The sequence below is a fragment of the Podarcis pityusensis genome (genome assembly GCF_964106645.2).
Source record: "Podarcis pityusensis genome assembly, chromosome: 7".
Taxonomy (NCBI): Eukaryota; Metazoa; Chordata; class Lepidosauria; order Squamata; family Lacertidae; genus Podarcis; species Podarcis pityusensis.
This window is the reverse complement of record NC_138031.1, coordinates 41,753,727-41,770,945: the sequence shown is the minus strand read 5'-3', so window position 1 is coordinate 41,770,945 and position 17,219 is coordinate 41,753,727. Positions and strand designations below refer to the sequence as shown.

The following is a 17,219-nucleotide window of genomic DNA, read 5'->3' as shown; positions in this document are numbered from 1 at the left end:
AAACTTTGAGGATGAGATGGTAAATAGTTCAAGGGAACTTCTGGCAGGGACAGATGGCATTCAAGCAGCCAATTGGTAAAAGGATCTAGTCGAGAATGCTTGGCAGATGGAGAAGAGAAAGGAGAAAAGTAAGCAAAAGTGTAGTGAGCAGAACTGAGAGAGGGGAGAAATAATGGTGCTTCTTTCTCTCTTTTTCCTGACATGGAAGCTTGATATTTCATGGACAGACATATTTGCTACCTGTTTGCTTCCTGTGCTATAATCATAAAGCCAAAATAGAGGGGGCCTTCTCATTTTACCAATAATATTTACTTTTTAGATCCTTTGATAAGTCTTTCAATTTCTTATTGACACACAAACAGAACTTTCCCCTTGATTTGTCTCCAATCTCTTGTTATGATCCGTTCCCTGAAGTATCGTGATGTGCACATGCTGTGATCTTTTTCTCAGGAGAGTATCAGTCAATCAATCAGAACTTGTTAAATGTCATTAGTGCATTCAGAATTTGTCCTATCTTTTTTAGTTTTACAAAGGGTTATGTGTATTTTTCTTGGAAAGGCTGTTTGCAAGGCCTTTGTGTTTTTGTAGGGTCATGCAAATCAGCTAAATATAACGCTTCCCAGCTTCATTCAGCTCGTCTTTGCATATTTTCCCCACAGCTGCAATTGCTCAAACTGGCTGTCCGAGGTCTCCTCTCTCACATGCATATGCAAAGCAGCTTTATAAACAGCAACACTTTAAAATCCACTAAATTTGGCTTAATGAAAAGGTTGCAGAGGCCATACCTTTTGACTTTTAATTATTCAAATACAAGATGCTTCCAGAAAGGTTGTTGCATGACCCTCCTTCCCATTTGCCCCGTGATTTTTTTATTTTGTACTCCTACCTCCTTGTACAAATCTTACACCTAAATATATGGTTTGCAGCTAAAATAGATTAGTAGTTTGCATGTCTGATATCTTATTCTGAACTGATTCTCATCAGTGGGTATTTGTTGTAAACTTCATGTTAAATATTAAAATTACACAGTGTTGTCCTAGAATTGGAGCAGAGCCATTTTGTTTTTTAGCCTGTGGTTAGATCAGATTGTGTGTGTTTTCTGAATGACAGATACAGAAGGTTTATTCTTTATCCACTGCTAAACTATTTTTAACACTGCATTCTTCCCATTCTCTCTAGTTAGAAAAGACAGCCTTGAAAATGCTGAAGGGAACATTTCTTTGTTTTCTCTCTTTTGTCTGTGAGGTACATGCACAAATTGCAACTATCATAGCATATGCATAATTTTCTGCCACTAGGGGCTCAAGATCTGGATCGCATCCGTTTATCCACCTACAGAACAGCATGCAAGCTTAGATTTGTACAGAAGAAATGCAACTGTAAGTATGCCACTGGTTAATTCGAATTACCATCATTAATCTCATCTTCCACTTTAGTGTTGTGTTTGTTCCCCAGTTGAAATGCAAATAGGAATTTATTTTAATACGCAAGATGCTAATAAGAACACCTGGTTCTCCAGAAGAGCATGTTATTACACTACTGCTAATTATACTTTAAAGTTTAAATGTTTGCATGTGGATGAGGGTAAGAGAGAGTGGGTGGAGCTTTTAAAGCTTTTCCCTTATCAAAATGATGAGATGAACTATAAAATAAATAAAATCCTCCCCCTTTTTTTGTTTCTTTTCAACACGATTAGATTTGTTCATCTTACCTCTAAGATTACCTTGTGCAGCTGGGTGGAACTTATTTTAAGCATCTACAGTCCCAATAGATATTAATTTTTACCTTCAGAATTTTCATTATTAGAATGGAAAGCAAATTTTAAGTGGTAAATAAGTCATTATAACAAGCCATTCTTAAGAATGCTACATCCTCCTCATATACCATTATTTACAGCTTTTATATAATATTTTGCATATTCTAGGACCAAAACAGCTCCTGAAATAATTAACATGGCGTTGATGTTGATATTTCTGTGTATGTATGGTGAGAGCCAGTGTGGTGTAGTGGTTAGCGTGCTGGATTAGGACTCGGGACGCCCAGGATTCAAATCCCCATTCAGCCATGAAGCTCACTGGGTGACCTTGGGCTAGTTACTGTCTCTCAGTCTAACCTACCTCACAGGGTTGTTGTGGGAATTAAATGAGGAGCGGGGAACCATGTGTGCCACCTTGAGCTCGTTGGGGGGAAAGGTGGGATATAAATGCAATTAATACATAAAATAAATTATGGTCACTATGCAGATCTGAAGGATGTGTCTCTGGATTTGCTAGAGGGGAAGCTCCTATATTGACTCTGCTTCCCAAATGGAATATGAGAATTCCTAATAAGTAAGATTCCCTGCACCGCGTACCCTGTACTTAATATTGGCATATGGCTGAATCCAGTGATTTTCTGCATGCCTGCTTGCCTTATTTAAAAAAAACAACAGAACTTATCTCTTTAGGTATTATTGGAGGATACAAAAAAGGGTGAAGGCAGCCAGCCTGCTTGCTTTATCAGAGCTGCTGAACTCAGTAAACCCCTTTGCTGTTGTCCTATACATGAGTGTAGCTGTACTGATCTGTTGTGTATTCATTTAAGTAAATAGAACTACAACAATAGCCGATAGGAGGCAAATGGGGCAAGTCTGCCCTGCGATGTGTATCTATTTCCATTCTAACAGGTTCCATGTGTATATCCAGCATCTAGGGTGGTTGTGTAATGGACAAAATGCCTTTATTAGTGAGTTGTTGCCAGTCAAGTACCTTCTGCCTTTCTCCAGACATGTCTCTGCCACATCTGTTGCTTTATACTGATGTAGTTACACTATATCCAATGATCATTTGCAATAGTACTTAAACACTAGCTCAGTGCCCTGGTCTGCGTTGCCTCATCAGTAAATGCCACAATTTGTAATGTTGCTGTGTGGTCTGTGTGCTGGATTTTACAAGCTCATTTGCCAGTGAAAGAACTCACATCAATAATTATATAGAGAGTCCTATGGCCTGATTATGTACCTATTTTTTTGTAATGGGCTTTACATTTTCAGTCCTTGACACAGGACTGCAGCCTAAGTACTAACATATTCAGCTGTACTCCATTGCTTCAAAGCAATTTGAGGATTTTTTATTCTCAGCAGGCAGCTAAAACGCACACCGCTCCTTAGCTACTTCCTTTTACTAGACTATAACCACTTTTATAAATCCAGGTTCACCCACAACTTGTACTCCATACATATCGCCAAGATTCTAGAAGAGTATTCTCAGCACACTGCTGACAAATGCACAAAAGTTATCTGCCATAGGATTTGGTGATGGGTGGCTTTAAAAGAGCTTTTGACTGTTCATAAACACCTAGTACTTGCAGTGTGTGTGTGTGTGTGAGAGAGAGAGAGAGAGAGAGAGAGAGAGAGAGAGAGAGAGAAATATCACATTGCCTTACATTTTTCAGAAGGTAAATTTAAAATTATTTGGTTTTCCAAAAGCAGTTTATATGCTTCCTTATCAATTAGACTTAGCAAGCCAAGTTGTCCAGTCACAAAAACAACAGCAAATTTGAATTCCCCACACCCAAAAACATATTTTAAAGACCACTCATTGAAGAAATCTGCAAAAATTAAGTTTCACCCCCTAAAATGACACACACCTTACTGGTTCAGTGTTATGCCTGAACCAGGGATCGAGGTTTGTTTTGCTCAGACAAACCAGAGCTAATAAGCCTTGACTTGATATCATAATTTGCTGTGAGCAAAACAAACCATAATGTCCAGTTGAAATGTACCACTAGGTCAGTTATCAATTGCCACTACGCCATGGTTAGTTGCTCCTGCACATCCAAGGAGATGAGCGAAGTGAGAGCCAATGTCAGCTAATCCTTTGGTATAAATACAACATGTATGGTTAACCTTTGGCCCTCCAGATGTTGCTGAACTACAACTGCCATCATCTCTGCCCATTGGCCATACTTGTTGAGGCTCATGGGAATTGTAGTTCAGCAACATCTGGAGTGCCAAAGTTCCCAACACGTGAAATAAAACAGATCTAGGAAATACACAATCATCACAATATAATTTTACTGCAGTATTTGAGGTTGGTCATGCAGCTTAGGTTTAATGGATAGGTAGTTGAAGCAAGGAGTAGATGCCATTCATGGTTACGGAAACACATGTCAAAACTTCAGTAAAGAACAGTTAGGGTTCAGTAGTTTAGGTGCTAAGATAGCAGGATCATGAACAACAGAACTGAGTCAAAAATGGGAAGTGTCAGCTTCTATAGCCTGAAGCACTGTATGAACACCAGAATTCTGGATTTCCAGAAATACCTTCTTCCTCAGCATGTTTCATTTGCTGAAAACTACGGCTTTTCGTATTTTATTACTTGTAGCAGTTATTAAAAAGCATTTAGGATGATGAAATCTCAAGCACACATATGATCTCTCTGTGGACCACAGCAGCAGAGGCAGAGCCTAACAACATACCATAATCAAAACTCCATTATACAATTAAACTACTGTACGGCTGGAAAACAACCGCCATCCTTGATGGGCCTTACTCATTGTGCTGCATAGTTATTCTCCAGTGCTGGCTGTTGAAAAAACAAGGCTGCTGATTTCCCTAGATCAGAATAAACAGTTGGCAGTTGAAAACCTTGGATTTAAAGCCAGGCTGATGATTCTAATATGGGGTTTAATTAGAGCTGACAAACCGGGAGTTCATATCCCTGATGGTTTTTAATTTGGCACCTTGGGGGTTTCAGTGTTGTTTTTCTCCTCTGTTCTCTTTTGAATGAAATACTTTTTGCTGTGTCTCATCAGGAGAACAATACAGCTGTTTTCATGGGGAATGGCGTAGTGTGATGACCGCGGAGGCGACCTTGTTAACTTCCACGCCTTCCCCAACTCTAATCCTTCTCTTCCTCATACTCTTCTGCTCAGTTCAAATAGTAGTTAGGCCTCAGAGGCATGTAGGCTAGTCAGCTTCAATTTCTTACATACCTCGGGGCCTCTTTCTCTTCTGCCTGTCACTTTATGTTAGCCTTGTGTCCCACCCTGTCTAATGAACAATAATTCACATCTGTAAATTAAATGCAAATGCTATTAAAGATGTACTCACTTCAGATATTTTTAAACACATCGTGCTCAGGGCCAGCCTCACATCAGTGGCTATTATATCATCAAGCCGGCAGCAAAGGAACTAGAATCAGAGTGTTAGGCTCGGATGCAAAAATGAAGTTCCAATATGGATTTGCAGCCCCTGCTTTTTAAACCAGTTTCCTAGGTGCTGTTCAATCCTATGCAGTTCTGAAGCAAATAACATTTACGTCACTTGCACTCAGCTCACGATAGGACAGGATCCTTGTTCTCCAATTTACCCGCATTCCTTGCAAAATCAGTGGTTTGTCTTTTGTTGCTAAAGGGATGCAGTCAAAATAAATGAGCATAAATCCAAGGTGATGGGGGCTAAGCTGTGTGGCAGGTGGTGAGGATTTGTGGCATTCCTGTTCTAAGTTCCACCATACTTTAAAAGTTATAATCTAACGTCACCATTACAGTATAATGACATCAGTAGTAATTTCTTTTAACTTGGACCAGAGTGTGCCATCCTGTTCTCTGATTACCTAGTTCTTTCATTTATTTACTATGCCTCTGTTTTTGTGACCATCAAATAATCTCATTTTCCTCTCTTCCCTGAAAATGTCTTTGTTTTGGATTTGCAAATCATCTTCACATTGTGTAAGATTAAAAATATCTGTTTAAGATACCCAGACTCTTACTCCACCTAAGGGGTTCAGGGAACATCATCTAAAATTGGTGTTGCCATGTTTCAACAGAGTATAAACTTATATATAAATGTCAGTGTGCATAATATTTTACCCAAATCCCATTTATTTCTTGCTTTTCTAATTTATATTATTTCCATTTATTGCTGATAGCCCAAGATACTTTTGTGTTAACCGAAACTGTTCCTCTATTCTATTGCTTGCTACTGTCTTCCAGTGCATTTGATGATGCAGCATACAATTTTGCTGAGGTGCTACCAAGGCAATAAACACTGGATTCAAGTATTAGTCAGGGAATGGGGATGGATGGGTGAAGTATCAGTAGAGAATGATGCAGTGTAACTCTAAACATATTTGTTTGGAAGTAAGTATCTTTAAAGTCAGTTGGACTTCTTGGAAAACATTGTTAGCATTGAACTGTTAGGGACTCGCAGCTTTACAAACATTATTTGACTACCATATAATCTGCAGCCGAGTTTACATTTATTCTAGTTACTTCAAAATATTCCTTTAAATCACATAGATTTTCTGAATGTGGGTTGGCTAAGTTTGCCAGATAGAACTAATTATGTTATTGATAATGTACTGTAACAGTAATTGAGTGGTACATATGCAACTGAGCATAATGATGTATACAATCCAAAATGGACAGGTGTCAATTTCAAAAAGATTGAACCTACCCAACAAGATGTAGCCCAGTGGAACAGTGTGATTTGAGTGTACAGTGGTACCTCGGGTTAAGTACTTAATTCATTCCGGAGGTCCGTTCTTAACCTGAAACTGCTCTTAACCTGAAGCACCACTTTAGCTAATGGGGCCTCCCGCTGCTGCCACGCTGCCGAAGTATGATTTCTGTTCTCATCCTGAAGCAAAGTTCTTAACCCAAGGTACTATTTCTGGGTTAGCGGAGTCTGTAACCTGAAGTGTGTGTAACCCAAGGTAACTGTATTGAGTTGGTTTAGTAGCAAACAAAACATCAACCAAATTCCCCAGTAACCTTGAAGTTTACTGCTTCTTCAGACTCTAATGCTGGTTACTTTTCAGAATGCGGTTTTACTGGTTGAGTTACAGAAACTTAATGTCTGGTTAACTCAAGTTCAGAATGGCACTCCTCTTCTTTTATTTCTGCTTGGTCAGTTAGTGTCTTGATTCTATTATTCATGTCTTTCTTATATATTAATGTTTCACTTTTTGTATCATTAGGCTGTTCAGAACTCATCCATTATCTTTGTAATCATCACAATTTTGTAAGTTAGGCTAGTATTATTATTCCCATATTACAGAAGTCGGGTTAAGGGCAGTGAGAAAAGCCTAAGGGCACCTAGCAAGTTTATGAATAAGATGAGATTTTAACTGTGGGCAGCTCATTTCACAGTTCAGACTTTACTAGCTAGGACTGTCGTGTGCCTGACTCAGTAACATTGTAAATTAGAAATGGGGTGAAGTCATGACCAGCATTTGACAGGTCAGTTGCCATAATAACAATTCTCCATAAAGCATTTTTTTCTTCTTTCACCTCCATAATATCTTATTTAGTCATGCTGAGAAAATGAGAAAGCTAACTCTGTAACCAATCTATACAGACATTGGTGCAAATACAAATATATATTTTTTCCCTTTGAAACAGCAGATTTCTTAAGGGAACAGCAGAAAGCCATACGCCTTGGTTTTTGTTAATTTGATTCAATACGAATATATAGTTAATATGTAAGAGCACATATATGTGGCACTTACTAAAATATGCACACTGCCATCTAGTGGCTAGTAATGTAGCTTTCTCTAATCTGTATTACCTCATCCTCAGGAAGTGGTATAGAACTCAATATCTGAGGCAGGCTCTTGACAAAATGCAAGTGTTTCCTCTTTCATATGAAATCTCAAGCTGCTACTGGTTAAATACTGCTTGACCTTTCAGTATTTCCCAAGCAAGGCTTGCTAATTTTATTCAGTGTTGTTGCTTTAATATACTTTCCATCAATTTATTGTGGACAGAAGTTAGGGAAACAGGTCTGTAAATTCCTGGATTGTCTGAGATCCCCTTAAACAACGGTAGTCTACTAATTCTCCGACATGGATGCCAGTCCTAGCAAGCTTATATGTTTTAAACAAAAACTATTTTGAGCTCTTAGAAATGTTGAGTGAAAGCCATCTGGTCCTAATGACTAACTACAGTAGTTGTTTTAGTTTGTGAATGAACACCACACATATATTCCTTGCCAGCTGTATTAGACAGCTATTCAGCTGCACTCACTGAAAAGCTGGTTCATGTGTGGCTGTCTCTTACACACCTTTGTCTGAAGTCTGGAGACAAATTGGGCTATTATTAAATTTAAGCCAATCTCAGCTGAGCCACTGGAAGCCAACTGTGGGTATGGAAGTTGTAATGGAAGAGCCATCGCAACTTTTCTTAGGAAGAAGAAAAACATGCTTGCTTGTTATTCACTGACCCGTCTTGTGAAGCAAAGAATAGTACAAGGAATTCGCTTGACTTCCCAGCTTTATTCTGCAAGTCTTATAAGGTGCTTTGTGAGGGCTTGGCACAAATAAAGTAAATGTTTTTCTTGTGTACGCAGTTTTCAACCTCGTCTCTTAATGGTCCTACTGCTTCTCTGGCTGGTTTTTATCTTCTGGAGTATTTAAGTAACTGTCTATAGTTTCTATAGCTTCCTTAAGTGCCCTACATATGTAGTCCTTCAGAGGTATGTGTGCACACCACAACACAAAGGGCCTACCCTAATGTTAAGCAGGATAGGATGACAGCCTCAGACGGCTGGTGATGAGTGTGGAGCAGGGAATCCTGGCAAATGGCTGGAGGAAAGAGCTACAGGAGGAGGCCAAGTGGCCTGCCCTGTGCCCCATAAGCTAGCCTGATGCTCTCAGGTGTAGTGGGATGGTGTTGTCAGCAGCAAGTCTGGTTGGATTCTGTACAAGGAATTGCCGGGGGGGGGGTAGAAAATATCTCAGGTAGAAAATATCTCTTGGTGCAGCCCTTGATACAAATACATATGTCCTTGGCGTTTGTACAGCACTAATCTACATTCCTGAACAGGTGGTTTTAAACCAAAAAGTAATTTCCTGTTCATTCACAAGAGCAGCTGAAGTGCACACATCCAAGATTCCTCTGGCTGCACATGTCTTCAAGCTGAGAGAAGGCTCACATAGCTTTGTAGAGTTCTAGCCAAAATGCTTTTATAATTCATCTCTCCTTCATCCTGCTCATAACACCCTCGTTAAAGCCATTTAGGGAGCTTTGTGGCTTAGGACTGATTTCAGTGTGGGATGAGATCAGAATTCTCAGGATTTTGTCTTAAAATAGGAGCTGGGGCAAGGTTTCATGAAAGCCGCCCCCCCCCTGCCCTTCCCACCTTTCTGTGGTCTTTGAGGTGGTGGTGATAGTGCATTTGCACACGTTTCTACTGCTGTGTAACATTTACCCCTAAGACATAAGTCTGGAGTGAGGGCAGGAATATTTGCTTTTGCCCAGCTTTGGGCTTGGCCGCCATCATTGCCTAGTCAAATCTCACTGCCTGTGTGGCATAATCACAAAGCCAATTTGGGGTAAGTGCAATGCTTGCTGCCCTCACTGTGATATCTTATGGGTAAAAATGTTAAAGGGGAAGTGACTCCAGCAGCAGGGAAAGCACAACCCCCTGTCACCAGCATAGGCGTAGCCAGGATTGGGGCGGGGGACAGGCCTTTTGTTAGGGGGGCAGAACCTCGGTTAGCCATGTATTTTTACTCATTTTTATTGATTGGGGGAAGCTACCCCTCCCTGCCCCCCTTGGCTACACCCATGGTCACCAGCAAGTAGGGAAAATACTTGAATCTATGTTTACAAGACCTCCTGGAAAAAAGATTTAAAGGGATGGTTTTCATCAAGCAAGGCCTGATGTCAACTGGGTTTCCCATCTCCAAGTATTCTTACAATGCATGGGGTTGGACTAGATGGTTCTCAGGGTCCCTTCTAACTCTACAATTCTATACCATGCTCTGCTGTCCTACCATGGTCCTATTGACCACCTGCTAAGAGTTCACATAGGAAGAAAGTAGTTAGGATTTGAAGAGGCTCTCTCTCTCTCTCTCTCTCTCTCTCACACACACACACACACACACACAGAGAGAGAGAGAGAGAGAGAGAGAGAGAGAGATGTTACACTTTAGGAATGTTTGTGGCATACTAGTGAGACTGAAAATACATCATAGTATGAATTGCATCATAATAGGGCATCCTAGCAACCAGTAGCTTGCTAGGTTGAAAAAAAAGCCAGTCTTTCCTAGCAGCAAGGTTTGCTTCCTGCTGGGTGCAGGATCTGTGTGGCTCTGCCCAATGGTTAGAAGCTGAGCAACAGAACTGCACAGAATCTTGTCTGTGCTGTGCAGCAGCTAAATCAAACTGAAAAGATTGACCTACAAGGCAGGCAAGCAAATATTCATTGTCTCTCCCCCAGTGGCGTAGCGTGGGGGGTGCAGGGGGGGGCGGCTGCACCGGGCGCAACATCTGGGGGGGCGCTCGCACTCGCAGCTCTCTGCCCCCTGCTAAAATCCACGGGTTAGGGGGCGCAAATCCACAGGTTAGGGGGCGCAAATTACTTGCCTTGCCCCGGGTGCTGACAACCCACGCTACGCCACCGCTCTCCCCCTCCTCCTTTTATTCCCACATTGGGTGCGTTTCTGTATAACATTGTGGGTGGGTTGAATTAATTTTTAAGAGAATAAAAGGAAGTTGTGTTGATAATCAGATTTCTGCTTCTTCTGATGTAATTACTGTTTTCTAACCAAATATATGCCCTCTTCTGTACAGTGGAGAGATTGCAGGAAGTGTGTAAAAGGTAACAGCTAAGTTTCTGTAGCTTCTTTCATTCTCCAGTATAAGACGTGAACAGCTCCTTGAAAGGAAGATTCTTTGTAATCTCTTCCTACATAAATCCTTAGAGGAGTGTGTATGAAACAGTAATGCAGTACTGTTCATTCATTTATTTGGATTGTATCTTCACCTTATATTTAGTTAGAGGCATTGTATGATAAATGAATAGGAGCTGGCTATTAAAAATCCACCCCAAAGTTCACCAGACTATGCCATATAATTCCTGTTAGGCGAACAGTTCAGTTGAGTTTCAGTTCCATATTGGCCATATTCCCTAAGAAAAAATGTTACAACACAATGCATAATGGGGTGGACAACACAACTCACAATTTGTAGATAGTTACAATGAGCAAGAGCTCAGCAAGCCAAAATTAGTTTTCATTACAGCAGTCACAGATGATAGCAATTTACAACAAGAGATTCAATAGAAGCAGCATGAGATTTGGATAATGCTAAAGTGTGAGATGCTGACTTAATGAGTAATTCTTTATATCAATTATCCGATCGTTTCAAGATCTGACTGGTTTCCCTTACCCAAAAGCAGTTGGGGAAGAAACATGTTTCTAACCAATATACAATATAAGCAGAGTATTTTTTAAAATCCAAATGTTATGAGATCCACAGTTTCTACCATGTCACAAAAGCATAGGCCAAATCTAGACATAATGTAAAGCTGTGAGCCTGTGCTAGGCTTGGGCTCAGGAGCTGCCTCTTCCTCCTCCTCCTCCAGTGTCTGCTGCCCTCTCCAACGCCACCACCCTCTGCACCTTGGCCAGAGGGCGTACCCAGAAGAGGACCACCAGTGATGGCCTAAAGGTCTGGGAGAGGTTCATACAGGATAGCCATGGTGACAAGAAATTGTATGCAGGCAAGAATATTGGGGGGGGCTTAAAGAATAAGGTCTGACAGACTGCCTATCCTCCCCTTTGTTTATAATGCTTTGCAACAGCTGTGATGCATATGGCGATGACTGGGCAGGCAGCACCCCTCTTCAGTTCTGCAGCGAGATTAGGCCCAGTGAATAAAAAGAGACCCAACTGCTAAGTAACCATTTGCAATTCTGTTCTGTCCATAAAGAGGCTGCTCAATTCTTTTTACAGGCTGGTAACTTTTGTGAGCTTCTTTAGAGGCTGTGCCATATTCAGTTGGGTTTTCCTTACCATTTAAAGTGTTCTCATTAACAGGATGGGAGAGAACAAAACAAGTTTGAAGTCTCAGTTTATTTATTCAGTAAGCAGAGTTTAAAGAGCCTGAAGCAAAATACAATCCACCACTGGAAACCCTTGGGGCAAGAGAGAACTAAGGGAGACCTTCTATGTTTCTATTCAGTAGACAGATTTTTAAAAGGCTGCATGCCCAAAATGACTGGTGAGGGGCATCTATTGGCCCAAAGGTTTTCTGTTGTGTCTCCATTTATTTCAATAGACATATCTGGGTTTTGCAAAAAAAAATTTATTGATTACTTGCAAAAACCCTTGAGATGTTGAGTATCCAAAGGAAATGTTTGCAAAAGCCTGATTTTTTTTAAGCTTGAACACAGAGATGTTAATGCATCCTTACAAATTATCTCCCTCCACAAAGCCATTGTTAGCACTCCTGGGTGGGGTGGGGGTGCAGAACACAGGCACCAGGCTTGTGGGATTTTTTGCCAATAGAGATCCAGCAGGCGCCTTCGGGGTCAAATTTTAAACGCCTACTGAAAACTTTTTTATTCTGCCAGCCAATTAAGAATGTCTCTTTCCACAATGGTTAATTGAGGTCTGTTTTTAACTTTTGAATACATGATTTGTTATTGTATGTTTTATGTATTATTGCTGTAAATCACTTTGATATTTCTTCTTCTTCTGATATAGCACTATATAACTGTTTTTAGAAATAAATACAGTTACTTGACCTCTTCTCTTTCCCCCATGACCTCAGTGTGACTAACAGAATCAGGGTGTGTGTGATTTAGATCAGACAAATGATGCTGTGGAAGGTTAAAAACCTCTTCCCTAGCAGAGCCCTTCCAGTCAATGTCACCTTCCCCAAACAGCTTTAAATTAAAATGAAAAGTCAGGAGATTGCTTCATATAATTTATGTGTCATAATTTGTTTGTGCTTCCTTGCCCTGTGTGGCATATGGTATTTGGAGATAGATATATATAGATATATAGATATATATGGATTCTGGGACGCGGGTGGCGCTGTGGTCTAAACCACTGAACCTTGGGATTGCCAATCAGAAGGTTGGTGGTTCGAATCCCCACGACGGGGTGAGCTCCCGTTGCTCGGTCCCAGCTCCTACCAACCTAGCAGTTCAAAAGCACGTCAAAGTGCAAGTAGATAAATAGGCACCACTCCAGCAGGAAGGTAAACGGCATTTCCGTGTGCTGCTCTGGTTTCGCCAGAAGCGGCTTAGTCATGCTGGCCACATGACCCGGAAAAACTGTCTGCGGACAAACGTCAGCTCCCTCGGCCAGTAAAGCGAGATGAGTGCCGCAACCCCAGAGCCGTTCGCGACTTGACTTAACTGTCGGGGGTCCTTTACCTTTTTATATATGGATTCTACTAATTTCATGCATGAGATCAAAAGGGCTTCTAGCATACTGCAGTCCTGAATCACCAAATGTCTTGGAATTCAGGTCATCTCAAAGGGTTTGCCACATGTCAAAGTAGCTTGTGTGGAAGTTGATGGACGTTAAATGGAATGCTGGAGAGAGCTAATCAGTTCTGGAGCAGCCTGTTAGGACTGGACTTCAGCTTCTAGGTGCAAAAGATACATAAAGCTTCAAAACTGAAAACAATAACCACCTCGTGCCTTTCTTTTTCTTCTTTTTGCTTTATAAAATATATTTGGCCTTTTATTAATTTAGTTTCAATACTGCTTTGGCACACAACATGTTTTATAATTCTCTACAGTTCTCTATAAATATGTATCCAATCGCCTGTAGTTGTATTTTCTTTTTAATTCCATTCTGGTCTAATGAAATGAACACCTGAAAATGAGACCTATGTTTCCTTTGTGTATAAAAATGACAATGTTTTGGTGGGCAAATGATTTTATTCCTTAGAGTTGTTGCATCTCCTCCTCTTGCCTCCCCTTACTGCTGCTGGCTCCCTAAAAAAACCCATCAAGGAGTCTGTGGCCCCTTGCATCATTGGTAAGGGGTGAGCTTTTCCCTTAAGCCAGCCATTTTCAGGGTGCACCTTTTTTCTTCCATATGGAAAGCACAGAAGACACCACTGATTCCCTTGCTGTGCATTGGTTTGGGGGACAGAGAAAGACTATCCCTCCAAAAATGGCTTGGAGGAGGAAACCCATCCTCAGCTGAGGACCCGTTTGTCCCAAAAGCCCATGGCAAGGGTGAGCTTTTTTGCGGGGTGTACCCTTTGCTTCCCCCACATGCATGTCAATGGACACAGGACTGCTATTTTGATTTTTACCCAAACTATACCTGTAAACATGGTATCATGGGAAAAGCAAAAGGAGGCCACTCCAAATTGTTTCACTCCACCAATTTCATTTGAAACAATTTTATACACCCCCACAAAAAAACAAAAACAAAATGAAGCCCCACTCACAAACCAGCGGTGGGGGGAGAAGGTGTAATTTCAAACAGATCTAAGTATATATTTTATCTATCTGTCAAAATGCTATAACCTAAGATAGGATTATTTTCTGTCTCTTTTGTGGCATTTATCTGATTGTTAGTACTATCTTGCATCCTTCATAGTGCACTTAGTGGATATTTGGAATGTAATAGAAGCATTGCGGGAAAATTCATTGAACAACCTGGATCCGAACATAGAACTGAATGTGGCTCGAATTGAAGCTGTCCTGTCCACAGTTTTTTACCAACTGAACAAACGCATGCCAACTACCCACCAGATCAACGTAGAGCAATCCATCAGCTTGCTACTCAACTTCCTGCTAGCAGCTTTTGATCCGTAAGTTTTCCTTCTAATATTATTGATTTTAATCTTTACACAGAAAAATAGTACCAAAGTGAAATATCGGTTTGACCTTGGCCTTGGACAAAGTGAAATTCCCGAATTACTGTTGTTCAGCTTTCTTAATTACGACTATAAAGGCTACATGTTACACATGTAGATGTGTGCAATATTACCTTGCTGCCTCAGGGATTGGAGAAGTGGGAGTTGGAGGGAATGCTTAAATCTTTCCCTCCCCACCATTGTCTGCTCTCTCTCTCTCTCTCTCTCTCTCACACACACACACACACACACACAGAGCTTTACCAAAAGGGCCATTGCAGTATTGTGCATGTAACCTCGAGTTTGCCCCCAAGCAGAACACTTCAAAATGCAAAATTGTTCCATTCTTTGGGTATTATTATTGCTGGTGGAAACATCTGCAGCAGTGTTTATTCTGTAGCAGTGGCATGGGGTTAGTGGCTTATTGTTTGAAGGAAACTCTTTTTGCTGCAAGCTTAGGCAGCTGTGAGCAATTTCCCCCCTTTTCCTTGTTAATGTAGCAAACTGTGAGATTCCAACAGAAAAAAATGGCAATAGAATTCATGTTATTACTACTGCCTGAAACCTTGCATTTGAAGGCCTAGGGGAGGTGGAGACAACCAAACAAATGTGAATTTATAGGAAAGAGACATCCCTAATGTCATGTTACAGATGAGCGTTCTGTGTATATATGTAAATTATGGTAATTGAGCATAGGATCCATCAGCATGTTATTGGCATTCTTAAAAGCATCTGAATAGCCTGAAATTACAAACTGGATTGACTGGGATAAGCTTTGTGCTTCGACAGGTGCAAATTATCTATTACCTCATTACTGTTTTCTATTATGAAAATGCACTGGTTGGAAATCCACACTATTAAAGTACCATTAAAATAAGTTGCCTTGTGTTCCCGCTTGCCTACCCACCCCCCTCTTGCCCTCCTCCCCAGCACACACTTGATGGAGTTCTTGCCTGGCATTGTGTACCTTCCAGAGTCAGATCAACTGGTACAGCTTAGTCACCATGGCAACACCTGGGGTGAGGTGGGAGGGAGCAACCGTTCCACATGACAAAGTAGCAGAGGCACTGTGTGCCTGTATCCAACCAGCTCTCCTGCCCTCTCCAAGGAGAAATTGTCAGTAGGCTGTGAAACTGTGGCCTTCAGTGTTTGGAAAAGATTCCACAACAAGGCGGAAGCTCTTTTAAAAAATGAAGGAACAGTAAACCCTGAATTCTTGACTCTTCACAAGAACAGGGAAGAAACCAACTGAGAATGCCTGGGCACATGGTTTGCTGCCCACTGCCTGTAAGTCTCCCTCCCTCCCAACAAAACCATCACCGTGAAAATGAGATCATTCGTAATACCCATTTTGTTTCTGGAGTTTAGCACTGCAAGGCTTTGAAGATGCATACAAAACACCATCCCACAGAGGAAGGACTGAAAAAGTATTGCTTTTATAAATGATGGGGTGATCTATGTTAACACAGTACTGCTCTCACATAGAATGTGCTCAACAACTATTCTATACACTTTTGGTAGCTAGGTAATTGTAGGACCTGGAGTATATCCAAAAATGCAAATTGTTCTAAAATAGCAACTGCTTTCATTTCAAGTACTGTAAATCAGAGCTGTCCTCATGATGCTGACATAGTGCTTGGAATTTGTGATTGAATTAATAGAGGGGTAATCAGAAATCCTAAATGTGAGCCTCAATGAGCCATATAGCCTGTTAGGATGGATGAAGAATCCCAGGAGTTCTGGGCAGGAAATGCATTTTATTAATGTCGCCTGGTGTGGCAAAATATTAAAGACTCAGTCAAGTGGAATGACCGTAGAAATGTTAACAGAGTTTCCATTCTTGTTGCTACTTAAGATGTAGCTTAGCAATTTTGGATTGAAGGTTTGAGTTATATTAACAGTGCAGGCCTGTGCCTATCTACTCATGCTTAGGCCCCACTGAGTTCAATGGGGCTTCTTCCCAGGGAATTACATATAACAAAGCAGCTCCCTTAGCTAAATATGACTGCCTGTGTTATCTGCATCTGGATGCCTTCGTCTGCAACAAAGCATGTCTTCCCCATATTGGCTTCTACAGCCACAGCAGGCACTGTAACTCTCCAATGGTTTGACTTTACCCCCAAATGCACACTCCTGTATTGTCTCCCAAGACAGATGGATGCCAATAACATCAGTTATCATGTAGCCTATTCACAGTGAGAGCAGGAAACACTGGTCTCACCGTGAATTGGCTTCATAGGTATACTTAGTTATATGACATTGTAATGTCATCATGTTAATCATATTATCCCAGTGGGCTGCCAGGAAATTAGTAGCGGCCGCCATTTTATCCCAGAGCAATCAGAGTGAGCAATCCTAACAAGAGCCTTAAAGTCAAGTTGTAAGGAAATATCCAAGTGTCTTTTGCTGCAAGGCAGGATGGAAATCTTTTAAATAGACAAACTGTACTCATAATTGCAGGGAACTCATTGGAAATACATTTGGTGAAGGCCCACAAATCAAAGGTGTGTGTAAGGAAGGCTTTTCCAAGGTCAGAGTATAGGGTCTTTGATGTCTACCAAGAGGTGCAAATGAAGGCATTTTCTTCTGATCACGTCTAGTTTGGTTCCCTGACGCAGCTT

At 41.0% G+C, this 17,219-nt stretch overlaps 1 protein-coding gene across 26 annotated transcripts in view; it reads left to right on the top strand.

Annotated features, from left to right (window-relative positions):
• Positions 1–17,219, top strand: part of DTNA (dystrobrevin alpha) — a 190,010-nt gene that overhangs the window by 110,100 nt on the left and 62,691 nt on the right. For 16 of the 26 annotated variants that reach the window (XM_081013811.1, XM_081013831.1, XM_081013828.1 and 13 more), the window contains 3 exons: positions 1,299–1,379; positions 11,354–11,491; positions 14,340–14,553. In XM_081013811.1, the coding sequence (XP_080869937.1) occupies positions 1,299–1,379; positions 11,354–11,491; positions 14,340–14,553 (433 nt within the window). The remainder of the gene's footprint in view (positions 1–1,298; positions 1,380–11,353; positions 11,492–14,339; positions 14,554–17,219) is intronic. The other 10 variants (XM_081013829.1, XM_081013825.1, XM_081013821.1 and 7 more) reach the window with 1 other exon arrangement.